General features: G+C 36.3%; 1 protein-coding gene across 1 annotated transcript in view; it reads left to right on the forward strand.

The window, feature by feature from the left end:
- Positions 1 to 7,183: 7,183 nt before the first annotated feature.
- The window catches only part of l(2)k05819 (transmembrane protein 94-like protein l(2)k05819), a 259,706-nt gene continuing 250,972 nt past the window's right edge, over positions 7,184 to 15,917 (forward strand). The window contains exons 1-2 of the mRNA XM_089102832.1: positions 7,184 to 7,202; positions 13,775 to 13,889. Of these exons, the coding sequence (XP_088958958.1) occupies positions 13,780 to 13,889 (110 nt within the window). The 5' untranslated portion in view covers positions 7,184 to 7,202; positions 13,775 to 13,779. The remainder of the gene's footprint in view (positions 7,203 to 13,774; positions 13,890 to 15,917) is intronic.

The following is a 15,917-nucleotide window of genomic DNA, read 5'->3' on the forward strand; positions in this document are numbered from 1 at the left end:
TCAATTTCTAATCGAAAGAGTCCTTTTTTAAAGTTTTTAAGACAACCCTCTCTATATGACGTTATAAACCCCCATGGCATAGCTTACAACCTTAGCCCTGAGGGCTGTTGGGGGTTTTCATACTCAAAAACATAACCTTTGTGCCCTTAAACTAAGTTCAACAAATTTGCTATATTAAAATGCTGATCGGAAATATTTGGGGAAATATAGGGGAAGGGGCATTCATCCTCCGATTACTTTTGACCATTAATAAGGGCACGAACCGTCTTAATTCCCAATTGAGTGAGTCCTCTTTGAAATTTAAACGACAACACTGGCAAAGACCTAATTTCCAGAACTTTCAACTACGTTGAACAAAATGTCTATATCAAAATTTTGATTCGATGTGTTTGGGGAAATGGTAAGCTTGAGAGGGGCGTTAGTTGCCCTCCAATCACTTTCGACTATTAAATAGGGCACTAGCACTTTGAATTTCTAATCGAATGAGCTTTTTTGAAGTTTGTACGACAACAATTTCCATAAGAGCCCTATATGCCCCGAGGGCATGACTTAATACCTTCGTGCTGAGGGCTGTGGATGCTCAGCGCATTATGTCATCCTCAAAGATATAATTTCCGGAGCTTTCAACTACGTTGAACAAAATGGCTATCTCAAAATTTTTATTCAATGTTTTGGGGAAAATGGTGGGCGTGGGAAGGGTGTTATTTTTCCTCCAATCACTTTTGACTATTGAAAAGGGCACTAGGCCTTCGAATTTTCTATTACAAAACTCTCTGAAAACCTTATATTCCCCCAGGGCACTACTTCCAACCATTGCCCTGCGGGGTGTGTGCGGGGGGGGGGTTGATTATCCTCAAAGGCGTAATATCCGAAAATTTTAACTGCGTTCAACAAATGGCTATTTCAAAATTTCGATTGGGTGTTTTTGGAGAAATGGTGAGCGTGAGAGGGAGGTTAGTTGCCCTCCAATCAGTTTCAACCAGCCTAATAAAAAGGGCACTAGCCCTCAGAATTTCCAATTGAATGAGACTTTTTTGAAGTTTGTACAACATCATTTTCTACAAAAAAAAATTTTTATGACCCTGGGCATAACTTACAACCTTAGCCCTGAGGCCTTTTGGGGGAGTGTCATCCTAAAAGACCTAATTTCCAGAACTTTCATCTACGTTGATCAAAATTCCTATCTCAAAATTTTTAATTGGATGTGTTTGGAGAAATGGTGAGCTTGAAAGGGGGGCTAGTTACCCTCCAATCACTTTCCACTATTAAAAAGGTCACTAGGCCTTTCAATGTCCAACCGAATGAGCCCTCTTTGAAGTCTCTACGGAAAAGTTTTTATAAAAACCTTATTTGCCCCCAGGGCATAACTTACAACCCTTACCCAGAGGAATTTGGAGGGTTGTCACCCTCAAAATTATATTTTCCAGAACTTTCAACTACGTTGATCAAAATGGCTATTTTAAATCTTAATTGAATGTGTTTGGGGAAATGGTGGGCGTAAGAGGAGGGTAAGTTGGTCTCCTATTACTTTCTACTGTTAAAAAGGGCACTAGCTCTTTCAATTTCCAATCAAATGAGCCCCTTTTGAAGTTTGTACGACAAAACTTTTTATAGAAACCCTTTATGACCCCAGATTATAACTTACAACCGTTGCTTTGAGGGCTCTGAGGGGGTTGTCATCCTAAAAGCCCTGATTTCCAGAACTAACTACGTTGAAAAAAATGAATATCTATAGAAACCATATATATCCCCAGGGTAAAACTTTCATCCGTTGCTGTGAGGGCTCTGGGGGGGGGGGTTGTCATCCTAAAAGGTCTGATTTCCAAAACTAACTACGTGGAACAAAATGAATATCTTAAAATTTTGATTAGATGTGTTTGGGGAGTGGTGGGCTTGAGAGAGAGGCTAGTTGCCCTCCAATAACTTTTAAATATTAAAAATGGCACTAGCCCTTTCAATTTTCTATCGAATAAGGCCCTTTTGTTGTTTTATGACAACGCTTTATATAAAAACCTCATATACCCCAAGGGCATAACTTAAAACCCTTGCCCTGAGGGCTCTGGGGGTTGTAATCCTCAAAGGCCTTATTTCCAGAACTAACTACGTTGAACAAAATGAATATCTTAAAATTTTGATTAGATGTGTTTAGGGAATGGTGGGTGTGAGAGGGAGGTTAGTTGCCCTCCAATTCCTTTCGAATATTAAAAACGCAACTAGCCATATAAATTTCCAATCGAATGAGCCCCTTTTGAAGTTTCTATGACAACACTTTCTATTAAAACCTTATGTGTCCAGGGCATAACTTATAACTCTTGCTCTGAGGGCTTTAGGGATTGTCATCCTGAAAGACCTAATTTTAAGAACTTTCTGCTACGTTGAACAAAACGGCTATCTCAAAATTGAGATAGCCGTTTCGAATGAGCCGTTTTTAAAGTTTCGATGACAACGCTTTCTATAAAAATCTTACATGCCCCCAGAACATAACTTACAACCCTTGCCCCGATGGCTGTGGGGGTTTTCATCCTCAAAGACATAATTTCCAGAACTTTCAACTACATTGAAAAAATGGCTATATCAAAATTTTGATTGTATTTGTTTGGGAAAAGATGGGTGTGCGAGGGGGGTTAGTTGCCCTCCAATCACTTTTGACTATTAATAACGGCACTAGCACTTTGAATTTCCAATCGAATGAGCCGTTTTTAAAGTTTCAAGGACAAGGCTTGGTATAAAAATATTACATGCCCCAAGAACATAACTTACAACCCTTGCCCTGAGGGCTGTGAGGGTTGTCATCCTCAAAGACATAATTTCCAAAACTTTCAAGAACATTGAAAAAATATCTATATCAAAATTTGGATTGTATGTGTTTGGGAAAATGGTGGGATTGAAAGGGGGGTCAGTTGCCCTCCAATTCCTTTCGAATAGCAAAAACACCACTAGCCATTTCAATTTCCATTCGAATGAGCCCCTTTAGAAGTTTCTACGACAACACTTTCTATGAAAACCTTAGATGGTCCAGGGCATAACTTATAACCCTTGCTTTGACGTCTGTGGGGGTTTTCATCCTCAAATACCCAATTTTCAGAACTTTCACCTACGTTGAAGAAAATGGCCATCTCAAAATTTTGATTGAATATGTTTGGGCAAAAGGTGGATGTGAGAGAAAGGTTAGTTGCATTCCAGTCACTTTTGACTATTAATAAGGGCATTAGCCCTTTTGTATTTCCAATCGAATTAGCCTTTTTTGAAGTTTCTACGACAACACTTTCTACAAAAATCATATCGGTCTCCTTGGTAGAACTTACAACCCTTGCCCTGAGAGCTCTGGGGGAGTGTTCTCCTCAAAAACATAATTTCTATCCGGAAAGCAACTATGCTGAACAAAATGGCTATCTGAAAATTTTGATTGGATGTGTTTAGAGAATGGTGGGCGTGGAAGGGGTGTTAGTTGCCTTCCAATCACTTTTGACAATAAAAGAGGGCACTAGCCACTCCAATTTGCAATCAAATGTACCCTTTTCGGAGTTTCTGCGACAACTCCTTTGATACGTAATGCCCTAGTCTAAAATAAAAAAAAATAATAATACATTGTGCCAACATCGCTCTTTACTTAGGCAGCTCGATTGCACTGCCTATGAAATTTCTATTAAACAAATTTTCTGACTCAGAAATAATTTTTCTTTTAGTAACTTTTGGGTTTCTTTCCAGAATTTTTTCACTCGATGAAAGAATTTTGGGTGGAAATCCAAAACATGTGCTAGAAATAATTTGAGTAATTACGCGTTATTTGGTTAGATTGTATGCATTGCAGCCCTAGAAATTTAGGAAAATCTTGAAAATCTTATACTGTCATTTAGTATATGGACAGGGGGCTCCATCTACCCTCCAAAGAGATAGCAATAGATATTAGTGGTAACCCAAGTTGGGGACATCCTTGGCCTAGAGTTTGAACGTTTGACCGTTCTATCACGTTACCATACCCTAGAGCAGGATAAACCGTAAAAGGGTAATAATACACTATGTATTTACGGAACCGTAGAGGTAAGCGCGGGCATTCGATTACAATATTTGGCACCAGTCAGGCTTCCCCTCCAGTAAGTGGTGCAGTACCATTTTCACAACAATAACTGGTGGCAGCCGTGGATACTAGCATGAACTCCTTTATTTTGTTTTGATGATTTAAAGCATGAAACGAATATGTATAAAAGTGAATCAACTGCTGATATAGAAATTAAACTTTTATTAGATCAAGTACCTGCTAATTAATGTAATATTTACTGCGTTATATTTCCAGAAAGAAAAGCAATCGTGGAAGTCATTGATAGTAAATTATATGTTAATATATAAACTATTTTCGATTTGGAAATTTGCTTGATAAAATTATTTACAAATAAATGGTTAAAATTTTAAACGAAATAAAAAATAAAAACCTATTAAAAATACAAACAAGATTTTTCTAAATTTCTAAGGCTACATTTGGTGTCTGAAAGAGAGGATTTCGTCGATTAAAACCCCTAGGTAACGAACGTGTCCTTTTTCTGGTCCCTTGATAAATCCACGAGAGGTTTCAATACCAATCACATCAGGAGCCACCGAATCTATACGTGAAAAAAATAAAACACTCGATTTGTCAATTTTGATGCCTAGATGATTTGCGTCCATCCACAGGTACGTTTCTTCAAGAATGTCTTGTAGCTTCGTTTTTGAGAAACTTGATGTTCCATTCTGAGCTTGCCATAAGTGAATTATCCGCAAATGCCGTTAGTTCGTTCTCGACTTCTACTATAGACCCCGGCGTCCTTTGTGTTTAAATTTAAGCTCAGCAGATATAAATACCTGTCAAAATTAAAACTCAAAACGACCAGAAATTACTATTAAAGAATAATAAAACCCAAAACAAACAGAAATTAAATAAACAATCATAGCAAAAAACATACAACAAGTAATAATATAAATTAATAAATATATCTTAAAATGAGTAATACTTAGACTGAATATGAAAATCAAGATTAAAACAAAGAAACAATATTTTACTACTGAAGTATATATGAAACAAAATGAACAGAAATTAAATAAACAATCAATGCAAACAAACATACAAAAGATATTAATGTAAATGAATTAATAAATCTTAAAACAAGTGAAACTTAAATTGAATATGTAAATCAAGCTTGAAACAAATAAAAATCACTACAAACAAGAGTTTGGGTATTGCCTCCTTCTCTCACTGTAGAAGTCTAAAACCTGCTGCAGCATTGACGCTTTTTTGAAAACTATATGCGTCTTGAACAGTCTTGGAAAGTATAAACAACATCAAACTGAATATTTTATATATAATGATATTAATTATTGAAAAATCCACCAGTTCAAGAATTTATTTCACTGTAATTTTATTTTCAATGCCATAAGAACTGGAAAAGAATATATTTGTAATATAATTGAATTTTAGTGAAGCACCAATGACGTAGTAGCCTTTTGGTTTTTACAGTTAAGGAAGGGGGCAGTATCCAACTCTTGTTGGTAGTGAAACTATATTCATCTTGAACAATTTTAGACAGAACTAATAAATTAAACTGAATGTTTGATGTATAATGATATTAATTGATGAAATTTCATCAGTTCAAAATTTTACTGTAATTTTAATAATTATTTTCAATATTAATTACAAACGAAAATACTTGTAATAAAATTGTTTTTCAGTAAAGCACCAATGACGCAGAAGGTATTAGACTTTTACAGTGAGAGAAGAAGGCGATACCCAAACTCTTGTTTGTAGCTGGGATGCCAAATGGACATTTAGTGGCTTTTGGACATTTTTTCATTCTGAGGGACACCGGGACACTATTGGGTCAAAAAAAGGCAGCTTTTTAAAAAAGGACACTTTTTGGACATTTTTCCAAATCAAAAACCAATTGTCTTTATTTGTTTCATTTTTTTTTATAAATACGACTGCTTTTAAATTGTACTTTACTTTTAAGCTTCGGATTTTTCTTAAATGTTTTTGCGCCCTGTGTGAACACTATTTATCAACCGAATAGGAATAGGACCTAAAGTCTTAACCAATGTGGTATGCTAGAGCTATCGAATCCATCTTTTTCTTTTATCTTATGGTTGACGTTTGTCATCATGTCAGTCAACTTCAAGGATCCACCTACTGCTAGTGGCAAAGTCACAAAGGCCACTGAGAAGGCTGGAAAGAAGAAGTGAATGGCCATTCCCTTCTGGCGTGTTCCGCGTAAATCCCTGTGGCATGTAGCCGTGTGCACATGGCTATTATTACGCTGCTGTCATAGAACGAAAGGAGTTTCGCAGGAAAGCAGTGTTGCGGCTCAATTTTATTTATAGCCGTTAGCGAATGTTTCTGTTTTATATTCTATACTTTTAGCTGTTATTTTTTGTCAAACGCTGGTCGCCAGTTTTTATCGAGTATAACTCAAGCAAGTTTATTTCAATCGGCCTTTTCTTCTCACTTTTTTAGTTCTCAAAACGTCATTTTTGCTCAAGGCTACTTCTAAATTTTCAGAAAACGGCAAGATAGAGGAGTTGTTAAATGATTTTAACCACTTGACCAACCAGTTGGCTGAGTGGTTAAGATGGTCGACGTCTTTTTTTTTAACTTTAAAACCAAGTAGGTCAAAATAGATATTTTGTTGCAATAGCCGTTCGGACCTTGTAGCACCCAAAGATCCTTAATAGCTACCGAAGATCAAAGAATCGTATCTTTTTCGCATAACTTATGAAAATGCCGAAGTAAAATGTATCTCTATGGTTGGTTCTTTTCTTTTCGACTAAAATAGGTAAAGGTTTCGCTCTGTTTACATTCTAATGACGATTTTTTTCTGCCATCTCTTCTTATTGAACTGGCACTAAACTTAATTTATAGGTAGTGTAAATGTTAAAGCTGGAAATACCTGCAGAACTCATGCAGGTAACAGACAGCTAGGAAGCAGAACTAAGAAGGACGAATTTCACAGGTGTTTTGGCCCTTTTTTCACAGGTTTTGAAAATTAATAGTGGCAACCCTGTATTTGGCTAGTTTTCTAGAGGGACACTAAAAGTGTCCTTTTTTGGCTGATTTGGACACTTTTGTCTCTAAGAGTTTCGGCAACCCTGATTTTTAGTGATTTTTGTTTGTTTCAAGCTTGATTTGCATATTCATTTTAAGTTTCACTCGTTTTAAGATTTTACTTTTCTTTCAAAAAGTTATTTTTCGGAAAGTTTTTTTTTCAATCAATAATAACAAAAGAGTACAGCTTAGTATCATTCAGTTTTCCATCCAACATTTGTTTGTAAAATATAGAGTAGAGGCTATTGAGAAGAAACCATGTTAAGAAAACAATTACTCCATAATATGCAGAATAATTGTAGTGAACACATTTTGACTGCAGCTACACCAGTTATACCCTACTTTACTCCCAAACCCCTTCCCTAATGTGCAAAACTGCAAATAGCCTAGCCTATATAGCCCAAAGTATATATTGTCCATGTTTTCTGCCAAGGCATCTCTCTTGTTTCAACCCTTGTACCAGTAAATTGAACCTACTATGACAAATCAGGGACCAGAAAAAAGATGAGAGACTTATTAGCAATATGCATGGGGAATACATAATTTAGGCTACACATTTGCACATGAAGGGGAGGGAGGTAAGTTATTGTGGAGCTGTGGTAAAATGTATTAGGCTAGTTAGGCCACAATTATTCTGAATATTATGAAGTAAAAATTGTTTACTTAACATGTTCCCTTCTCAATAGCCCCTAATCTAAGCCTTTTACCTTCTTTCAAAGTATAATCTTTTTACTCTATCAATTAGAACCACCTCCTGCCTTTAGTGGATCCTGGAATGGGTTAGGCCCCCCTTCTCAGGGTTTCCTATATATATTAAATTTTGAGGAAAATCCGGTAAAGTTCTACAAAATCATATTATTGAGTTAGGACTAAAGTGAATACACCATTCAATGCCTTTTTTCATGCTGATTACGAATATAGTAAGCATTTCCATCCTAAATGAATTTCAGTCCCCCCCCCCGATAAATGCCAATTCAGTGGTAGGTTAGGTATAACCTATATAGGCCTAGGGGGGGGGGCTGTAATTAATTTCTGATAGAAAAGGTTATTATATCTGTAATCAGCATAAAAAAGGCATCGAATGGTGTATTCACTTTAGTCCTAACTCAATAATATGATTTTGTAGAACTTTACTGAAAATCCTATAGCCTGGTTACAATGTTCAGTAAAGTTCTACCAAATCATATTATTGAGTTAGGACAAAAGTGATGCACCATTTGATGCCTTTTTTTTATGCTGATTACAAATATAATAATCATTTCTATCAGAAATGAATTTCAGCCCCCCTCCCCCTAGATCGGCCAATTCAGGGTTGGGTTAGGTGTTTATAGGGGGAGGGGCAGAAACACAATTACAATATAAATGAATATTATATTCCTTATAAGCATAAGAAAAGGCATCGATAGATGCGTTAAATTTCTTCCTAAATCTAAAATAGTATTTGGTAGAGATTAACCCAATGTTCTTAGGATAATACCCTTTAGTACTCAGACAGTGCTTAATATCATTTGGTGGCACTGAAATAGGTTAGAGTTGTGATGAAGATACCAGCTTTTCATCTATTATAAGGGTCAGGGTTGTATCTTTCTTTATGGTGAATGGCTTTGCATCCTACTGTAAAGAGATTTAAGAATCACTTGTTACTTCATACCAATTGGGAGTAGAAAATTTTGCTTCTCAATTTCTTCAGCCAAGTCTGTGTCAATAGTTAAGTGAGTATATTTCACATCTCCCTTGACATGAGACCTAGCTTTACTTATTTTTTCTCACATGCAGGAAGGTCAACTACCCTTTCTAGAATACCTCAACAAAATTTATTGCATGGTAATATTGTTTGGAAGATACATTTCCTGCTACTAGGGGCAGGTATACTAGCACCATTTATCACCCCTTTAGCCTACCCATTTGTCCCTTTTTTCTTGACGTCATATTCTGAACCTGATTCAGTTCTCTTCTAGTCTCATAGAGAAACATTTTTGACAACAAATTAAACTGGCTCAAGAGTTTGTTGTCAACTGCATCAAAATGTACTGTTATCTTCTGCCAATCTTTTTCGGCGTCTGCTTTTTATCTTGATTGGGATAAGTTTTGCTGCCTCAGCAAAACTTATCTTTTTTCCCTGCCAACTGACTAGGCTTTTTGTTATTCCTTGCCCTTTTTCTTTGCTTTTGAGTACCTTTGCCAACAGCACTGGTAACATCATTAGAAATAATTCCCTCATCCACAAACATTGTCATTTAAACAATGGGTGCATTCTCAGACATTATATTTTGAGAGAGGATTTTTCTATATATTTTTGTTTTATCTCTATAGGAGCCTTTCATGTTGGTGTCCAGATGCTTGGATTATCCTTTCACAGTATATTGCAAACTTACAACACTGTGATGGTATCAAAGAGCAATCAAAAATACTACAATTCACCAGATGCAACAGCTAAAAGTGCTTAACCTTCCCTTTGACTGGGGTTGCCTTTGATTGACCAACAGATATCAATGTTTAGTGACAATCTCAACCTCAACAAAGTTTCCCAATGCCTTGTGCAAGCACCAAAGTGATCCAGTTGATCTCCCATTGCATTATTTTGTATTGGTAGTAAACCTGGCCTTAATTCAATTATTTTATACAAAATTGTAGAGGGGGGGGGGGGGGGTGTTGTTCCACTCTCCTTTTGGCACTGCTGCCCATCCCAAATTAAGCCTCTGGATCCGTTCTTGGAATTAGCTGATGGTTGGGAATAGACAAATTAGAATTGACTGACTACTATCTGGGGAATTTATTTTTGATGCTTAGCAGTAAAAAAAGTTAACCTGAGATGACAGCCTAGGCTGTTTAGACACAATTATCCTACTTAGCAAGTCTTGTCTTAAATTGAATATACAGCATTCATAGTTGAGCCTGTCTGATTTAGACACTATGTGCTAGCTTTAAGATCCTGTATACAAGATTAGGCTGCATTTTCAAACTCTCAGCCCAAGCCTAAGGTATATACCCACAAACCACAATTAGGCTCCAATGTTTAATGTCAGTGCATATGCAATTGCTAGCATTATATATGGTTAAAACATTCAAGATAATTATTTGCCTATTAAGCAAATTTAGATAAATCAAATAGTGCAACAGTTTATTTTCCACATGCCATAATAGAGATTTCTACAGTGATTTAACTATTGAAAAGGCAATTAGCTGTTCAACCAGCCTAGTAGGTTTCTTATTCTATTTTATAATAATAAAAAAAATTCTACTAACCAGATTTTTGTTAGTCCTTCCATTTTAATACACATTTTCCAATTGTTGCAAATAGTATATAACATCCAGTTTTTCATTGTTGTATAGTGAAAAAATAGGCTACTACACCCTGGAGTAGGTAGCAGAGCAGTCTCCTGGTTACCAGGATAAGATCCATGGTATACTAAGATCATTACTGATACAATAAATAATTTTATTTCTTCAAGAATAACAATTGACAAACATAGGTCAAAATAGTGATAATCATTAAAATTAAATTTACAGAAACTTTCTGCATATTATAAAGTAGAAATATTATTAGTAGCCTGTAGCCTAGTATTTCCTTCAGAAATTTTGTATATAGCCTATAGCTATATCTGGCCCTATAGGGGTGGGTGGAATATATATTCCATGGCAAGGAGGATTATATGTGGAAAGAGTGTTGAATACTACATTTTATGTCACTAGGGCTCTTTAGCTATTATAGCCAAATGTTTAATTGCCTATTCAGAACTGTTTCTAAATAAACAAATAAACACTGCTACTGTGACAATTGTGTCCCAGCTCCCCTTATAGCACCAGATAAGGTCAGTGACAAAACAGAAATTAGATAGGAAAAAAAGAAATATACTATTAGACTCTATATTCTTTGCTTTTTCTAAATATATGCATCACTACTGTTGCAATTGTATCTTAGCCCCCTCCCCTCCCTAATTAGAGCAGGCAAAGTCATAGGCTATATACAAAAATAGTTGATTTCTTAGGTTGCCATTATTTTTGGTGTTTTTTTCCATCAACAATTGACAAATAATGTTAAGCAAAGCTAATTTGAAAAAAAAATTTATGGAATTATGACAGCAGTGGTTATTATATTTGGAAAAAATATTAAATAGGGATTTAAGTGGCATATTTGTTTTCTTCCTATGTGATATCTGTCTTTTAAGTAAACTTAACCCTGATATAGTTATAGGCTACATACAAAACTTGAACTGATTTTCTTTCTTTTTCAAATTTTCATTATTTCATATTTTGTTGATAAAATTACTGATGAGAGAATTTTTGTTAATTATGTATTAAACGTACTCTTTTTATATACTGCTAAAGAAGTCAAGTTTGGTTAATGCTAATTACCTTAAAGTGCGGCTAGGAGCAATCTAAGGATTTCTCCTTGTAGGGCTCCAGAATGATGACTAATTGTATGCAAGAATTGCTAGTGACCAGGTGCTACTCCATCTTCAATAGCATCCCAATAGAATTTACACTCTTTGGAGGACCACTCAGCATCGAGCCTTTGTTTAAAAACATCAACGGATTCAGCAGTAACAGTTTCATTAGATAATTTGTCCCAATTGTTGGCAACACGTGTTGAGAAAGAATTGAGTATGGACTCCAGATGTTGTAGACTGCTTGACAAGTTTCAGTTGGTGACCTCTAGTTCTTGAATTGGTGCTAACAGTAGGGAATAATGCTGGGAGAATGTTAGCCCTCAATAACTTAAAGGCTAAAATGGCATCCCCTCTATTTCTCCTGTATACAAGTGTAGGGAGATTCAACTTTGATAGTCTTACAGGTAGGAAAGCTCTTGCATGCCAGATATCACTTTAGTGACACGTCTCTGGACATCTTCAAGACCTTTTATATCTTTTTTTAAAATATAGAGAGGCAAGTGACATTCTAACTTCAAGCTTAGGACACACCAGTCCCTTATAAAGAAGTCTGATGACTTTAGAGGAACGAGTGGAGATGGTATGCTTAATCAAACCCAAGGTTGAACTAGCCCCAGCAGCAGATGTCTTAGAACATGTGCTGAATTTTAATTCGTTGTCAATAGTGACACCAAGATCTTGCTCATTATTTACAAAGGGGAGTGGATGTCATAAGAAAAAATAAGAGCGGCATGGATTCTGTATGCCAAAGTGAGTGATATGGCACTTGACAACATTAAACTCAATAAGCCAGGCCTCTGCCCAGTGACCCAGCTGTTGAAGATTATTTTATGGCAGGATATGATCTTCACAGAACAAATCTGATCTAAGAAGGTTCAGGTCATCTGCATAAAGAGTTAAATTATTGCTGATAATTCAAGGAGCATCATTGATGAAAATATTAAGTAATGTAGGACCCAAGACACTTCCCTGAGGAACTTCACTCAGAACACTCGTTGAGGAAGAAAGAATATGATCTCCAGAGTCATCAAACAACTGAACACATTGGTTTGGCGAGTAAAGAAAATCAAGGATCCAGAGCGGGGATTTCTCTTCAAGCTTAACTACGCGCAATTTAATTGCAAGTCGATTGTGACACACTTTGTCAAAGGTTTTAGAAAAGTCAAGCAGAATCATGTTAGCATAATGAAATAAAATAGGATGAATATATAATAGTTTTGAAACAAATTACTACCTTAGAAAGTAGTTAAGTTAGGAAAGTGAAGTTTTCAGCAGTGTATTCAGAACCTTAGTAATGCCCTGAGTAGGTGTTTTAAATCTCCTATATCTACCTCTCAAAACACTTTCTTTGAGTTTCATTTCATCTGTATATTTATTTTGAAAGTTTCACTGCAAAGTTTATCCAAGTTGATTAAGGGCCAGGGCCCTTAAGAGAAGGAGAGAGTGAAGATAAATGTCATCTAACTCATGTAATATGCAAGACTGTTTACAAGAGCATTATCTTATTCCTCAGGAGGCCCACGTTTACAAGTTATTTGCGTGAATTGTGTGCCTATGGTGCAATTGTCAACATTTTTTTTTTGCCAAAGTTTGCCCCTAAAAATAAGGTAGGCTAAACTGATATTAATCATAGCTAAAAAAAATGTTTTTGACCTAACAAAGAAAAATAGAACTGTCATTTAGTATTCAGCCCCTCCCCTTGTGGGAAAATGATCGGGTAATAGATTTAGAAATTCTAATGAGCCACATGTAGAATGGGGCTGCCCCAATCTTAATCATAAAGGCAAGAGGAATCAAAATGAAAATGATTGGGTAATGCAAGAAAAAGATGTCCTAAGAAAAATACTACCTCCAGGTAATATTTGTAAGAAAATAAATTTTTCTTTTTTTCCCCTAAAAGAAAAAAAAACTCTCAGGGATGGATCTAAAATCTAGGAATGCACATTCAAGACCTTACTCCATCTCTTCTTCCCTCAAGGACACTGACTGACAAAACTCTAGATTATGACTTTTTGCTAGACTTGAATAGCTATTTATCTATGCAAATGAAGTTTTCAGTATATTGATTCAGACATGTACAGTGGGAAAGGACCTGTCCTAACAGTTGTCTAAATACCTCCTGTATAAAAAAGGCATAGTATCGAGAAGAGTACCCTTATCTTTTGTTATCAAGCCTTGCGAGGCAAAAATCCTGTGACACAATTTCCCCTAAGAGTTTGAACTGTATTTAGATCCCATACTATTTATACTGTTCCTTACACATAGTGAAGTCTTTTTTCGTCTTATTTCTTTTGAATTTCTGTTTTCTTATCCTTAGAGACAATGGTATCTGACGTTCCCCCTGGACTTGCTTCAACACAGGCTTTTAATGTATTAATAGAAGATATTAAAAAGACCCTGGATGAAATGGAAGCATGTCGTCCATTTTTTACGTAAGTCCTTGTACTTATCTTATGCCTGACTATTCCTATCCTGATTGTAAGGTATTTACAACGTCTCTATTTTATAACTCGTTTTGTTTGGTGTGTATTGACAAATACTAAATTTAAAACAATAAACAGATAGAGAGAAATAAAACTTAAAATCAAAATAACCTTTATAGGAGGGAATTGCTGCCACACCTATCCAATTAAAAATTAAAAGTCTTATTTTAGTTGATAAGGGCTTCCCTCTAACATTTTGTCTATTTTGCTTATTTTAAATTCCACTTGCGTATGAAGTTTTTCTTTTAACTCAACTTGCTCTACAAATCTTGCTGGCCTATCCTTCTGTTGGTAGCCCGTACCTTCAGCCTTTAATAATGATCATATGATTTTTACTACTACTACTACTATTAACAACTCACTGCAGCACCAAGCCGCCTGAGGCCAACACAGCTACACACGCTCCTCCTCCACCCCAATCTATTCAAAGCCTCCATTTTTACCCCCCGCCCACAAAGTTCCCATTTCCTTTAAATCATTCTTTATGACGTCCTCCCACCCCAGACGGGGACGACCTGCTTTCCGTTTAGCCCTAGAAGGTTGGCCGAAAAGAACAATCTTCGGCAATATGTCATCCGCACAACGTGCCCTAACCACCTCAACCTTTCTTTCATTATAGCCCTAGAGAGCGGTATTGAACCACATTTTTCGTGTAGCCTATTGTTTGAAATACGGTCAGTCAGCCGGGTACCCAGAACAATCCTTAAGCAATTTCTCTCGAAAACATCTAGCAAATCTTCATCCGCTTTTCGGAGCGTCCATGCTTCAGAGCAATATTTGACCTCTGTCATCATTGTAGCTTCTAATATTCTAATCTTGGTTTGCAGACTTATCTTCCTATTCTTCCAGACTTTTTTTTAACTGTGAAAAAACACCCTGAGCCTTGGCTCAGGGTGTAAAAAATCATTTAAAAAAATAAAATCCCCTCCCCCACACAGTTTTATATGGTTGTGATTATTATCCGTATGTGTGAAGGTATCGAATGGTGTGTCAAAGTCACCGGAGGGCTAAACTTGCTTCTATTGGATTCAATCCTATAGAAGGGAATAGATTCAATAGATTCTATTTAATAGAGTAAAACAAGGGTGTGTTCTGTCACCTTTAATTTTTATAATAATGATTGATTGTATCCCGTGGAAAATAGAAAGGGGAACACTCAGACTAGGCCTCCAAGTCTAGGTCCACAATCTAAATTTTGCAGATGATGTAGTAGTTTTTTGAGTCATGCATAAAAGACTTCAAGAACTCCATGAGATTATGGCACATGCTAACCATCTTGGTCTGCAGGTGTATACAGAGAAAACCAAAAGCATGGCAACAAGTTACTCTTTTATTTATTAAACAAGGAGGCAATAATGTTGAACAAGTTGCCCAATTCAAATACCTGAGAAGCGTCATTGAGAAAACTATCGCTGGAATGAGAGAAATGGTCACCAGAATAGGCTTAGCAACTAGAGCTTTCAATAGACTACATCAAGTACGGAATCTCAGAAATTTTGTCTGCGGATGAAGCTATGTCATTTAAATGAAATTTTATGCTATAAATATTCTACGCCATAGAAACATGGCACCTGTATTAAGAATAAGAAAGAAAAGTCTTGGTCTTTGACAACTCCTGGCTCTGAAGAATACTGAACATTCACTGGTAAAAGAAGACGACATTCTAGCCCATCCTTCTAGCCCATCCCATCGCAACCGCCGTAAACTTTAGTGATTGACACCATCAGACTTCGGCAGTGGAGATATTTAGGACATCTCCTCCGCACGGGTGACCATAGACTTAAAAAAACCGCTTTATATTGCAGTCAAGCAGTCATAGTTGGGGGAAACCCAGAAAGCGGTGCGCCGTCTCTACCAGAGGGATCTACACAAACCGCACACTTCGGTTCAACCAGAATGAGAGGATGTCATTACAGCAGCTAACTTGGCGATGATTGGTGTCTCCCCCTTGATGTTTTACGTACCTTTGGAGGCACA

This window comes from Artemia sp. Qi Xiang Cuo, chromosome 17 (assembly GCF_049724085.1).
Source record: "Artemia sp. Qi Xiang Cuo chromosome 17, ASM4972408v1, whole genome shotgun sequence".
NCBI classification, from domain to species: Eukaryota; Metazoa; Arthropoda; class Branchiopoda; order Anostraca; family Artemiidae; genus Artemia; species Artemia sp. Qi Xiang Cuo.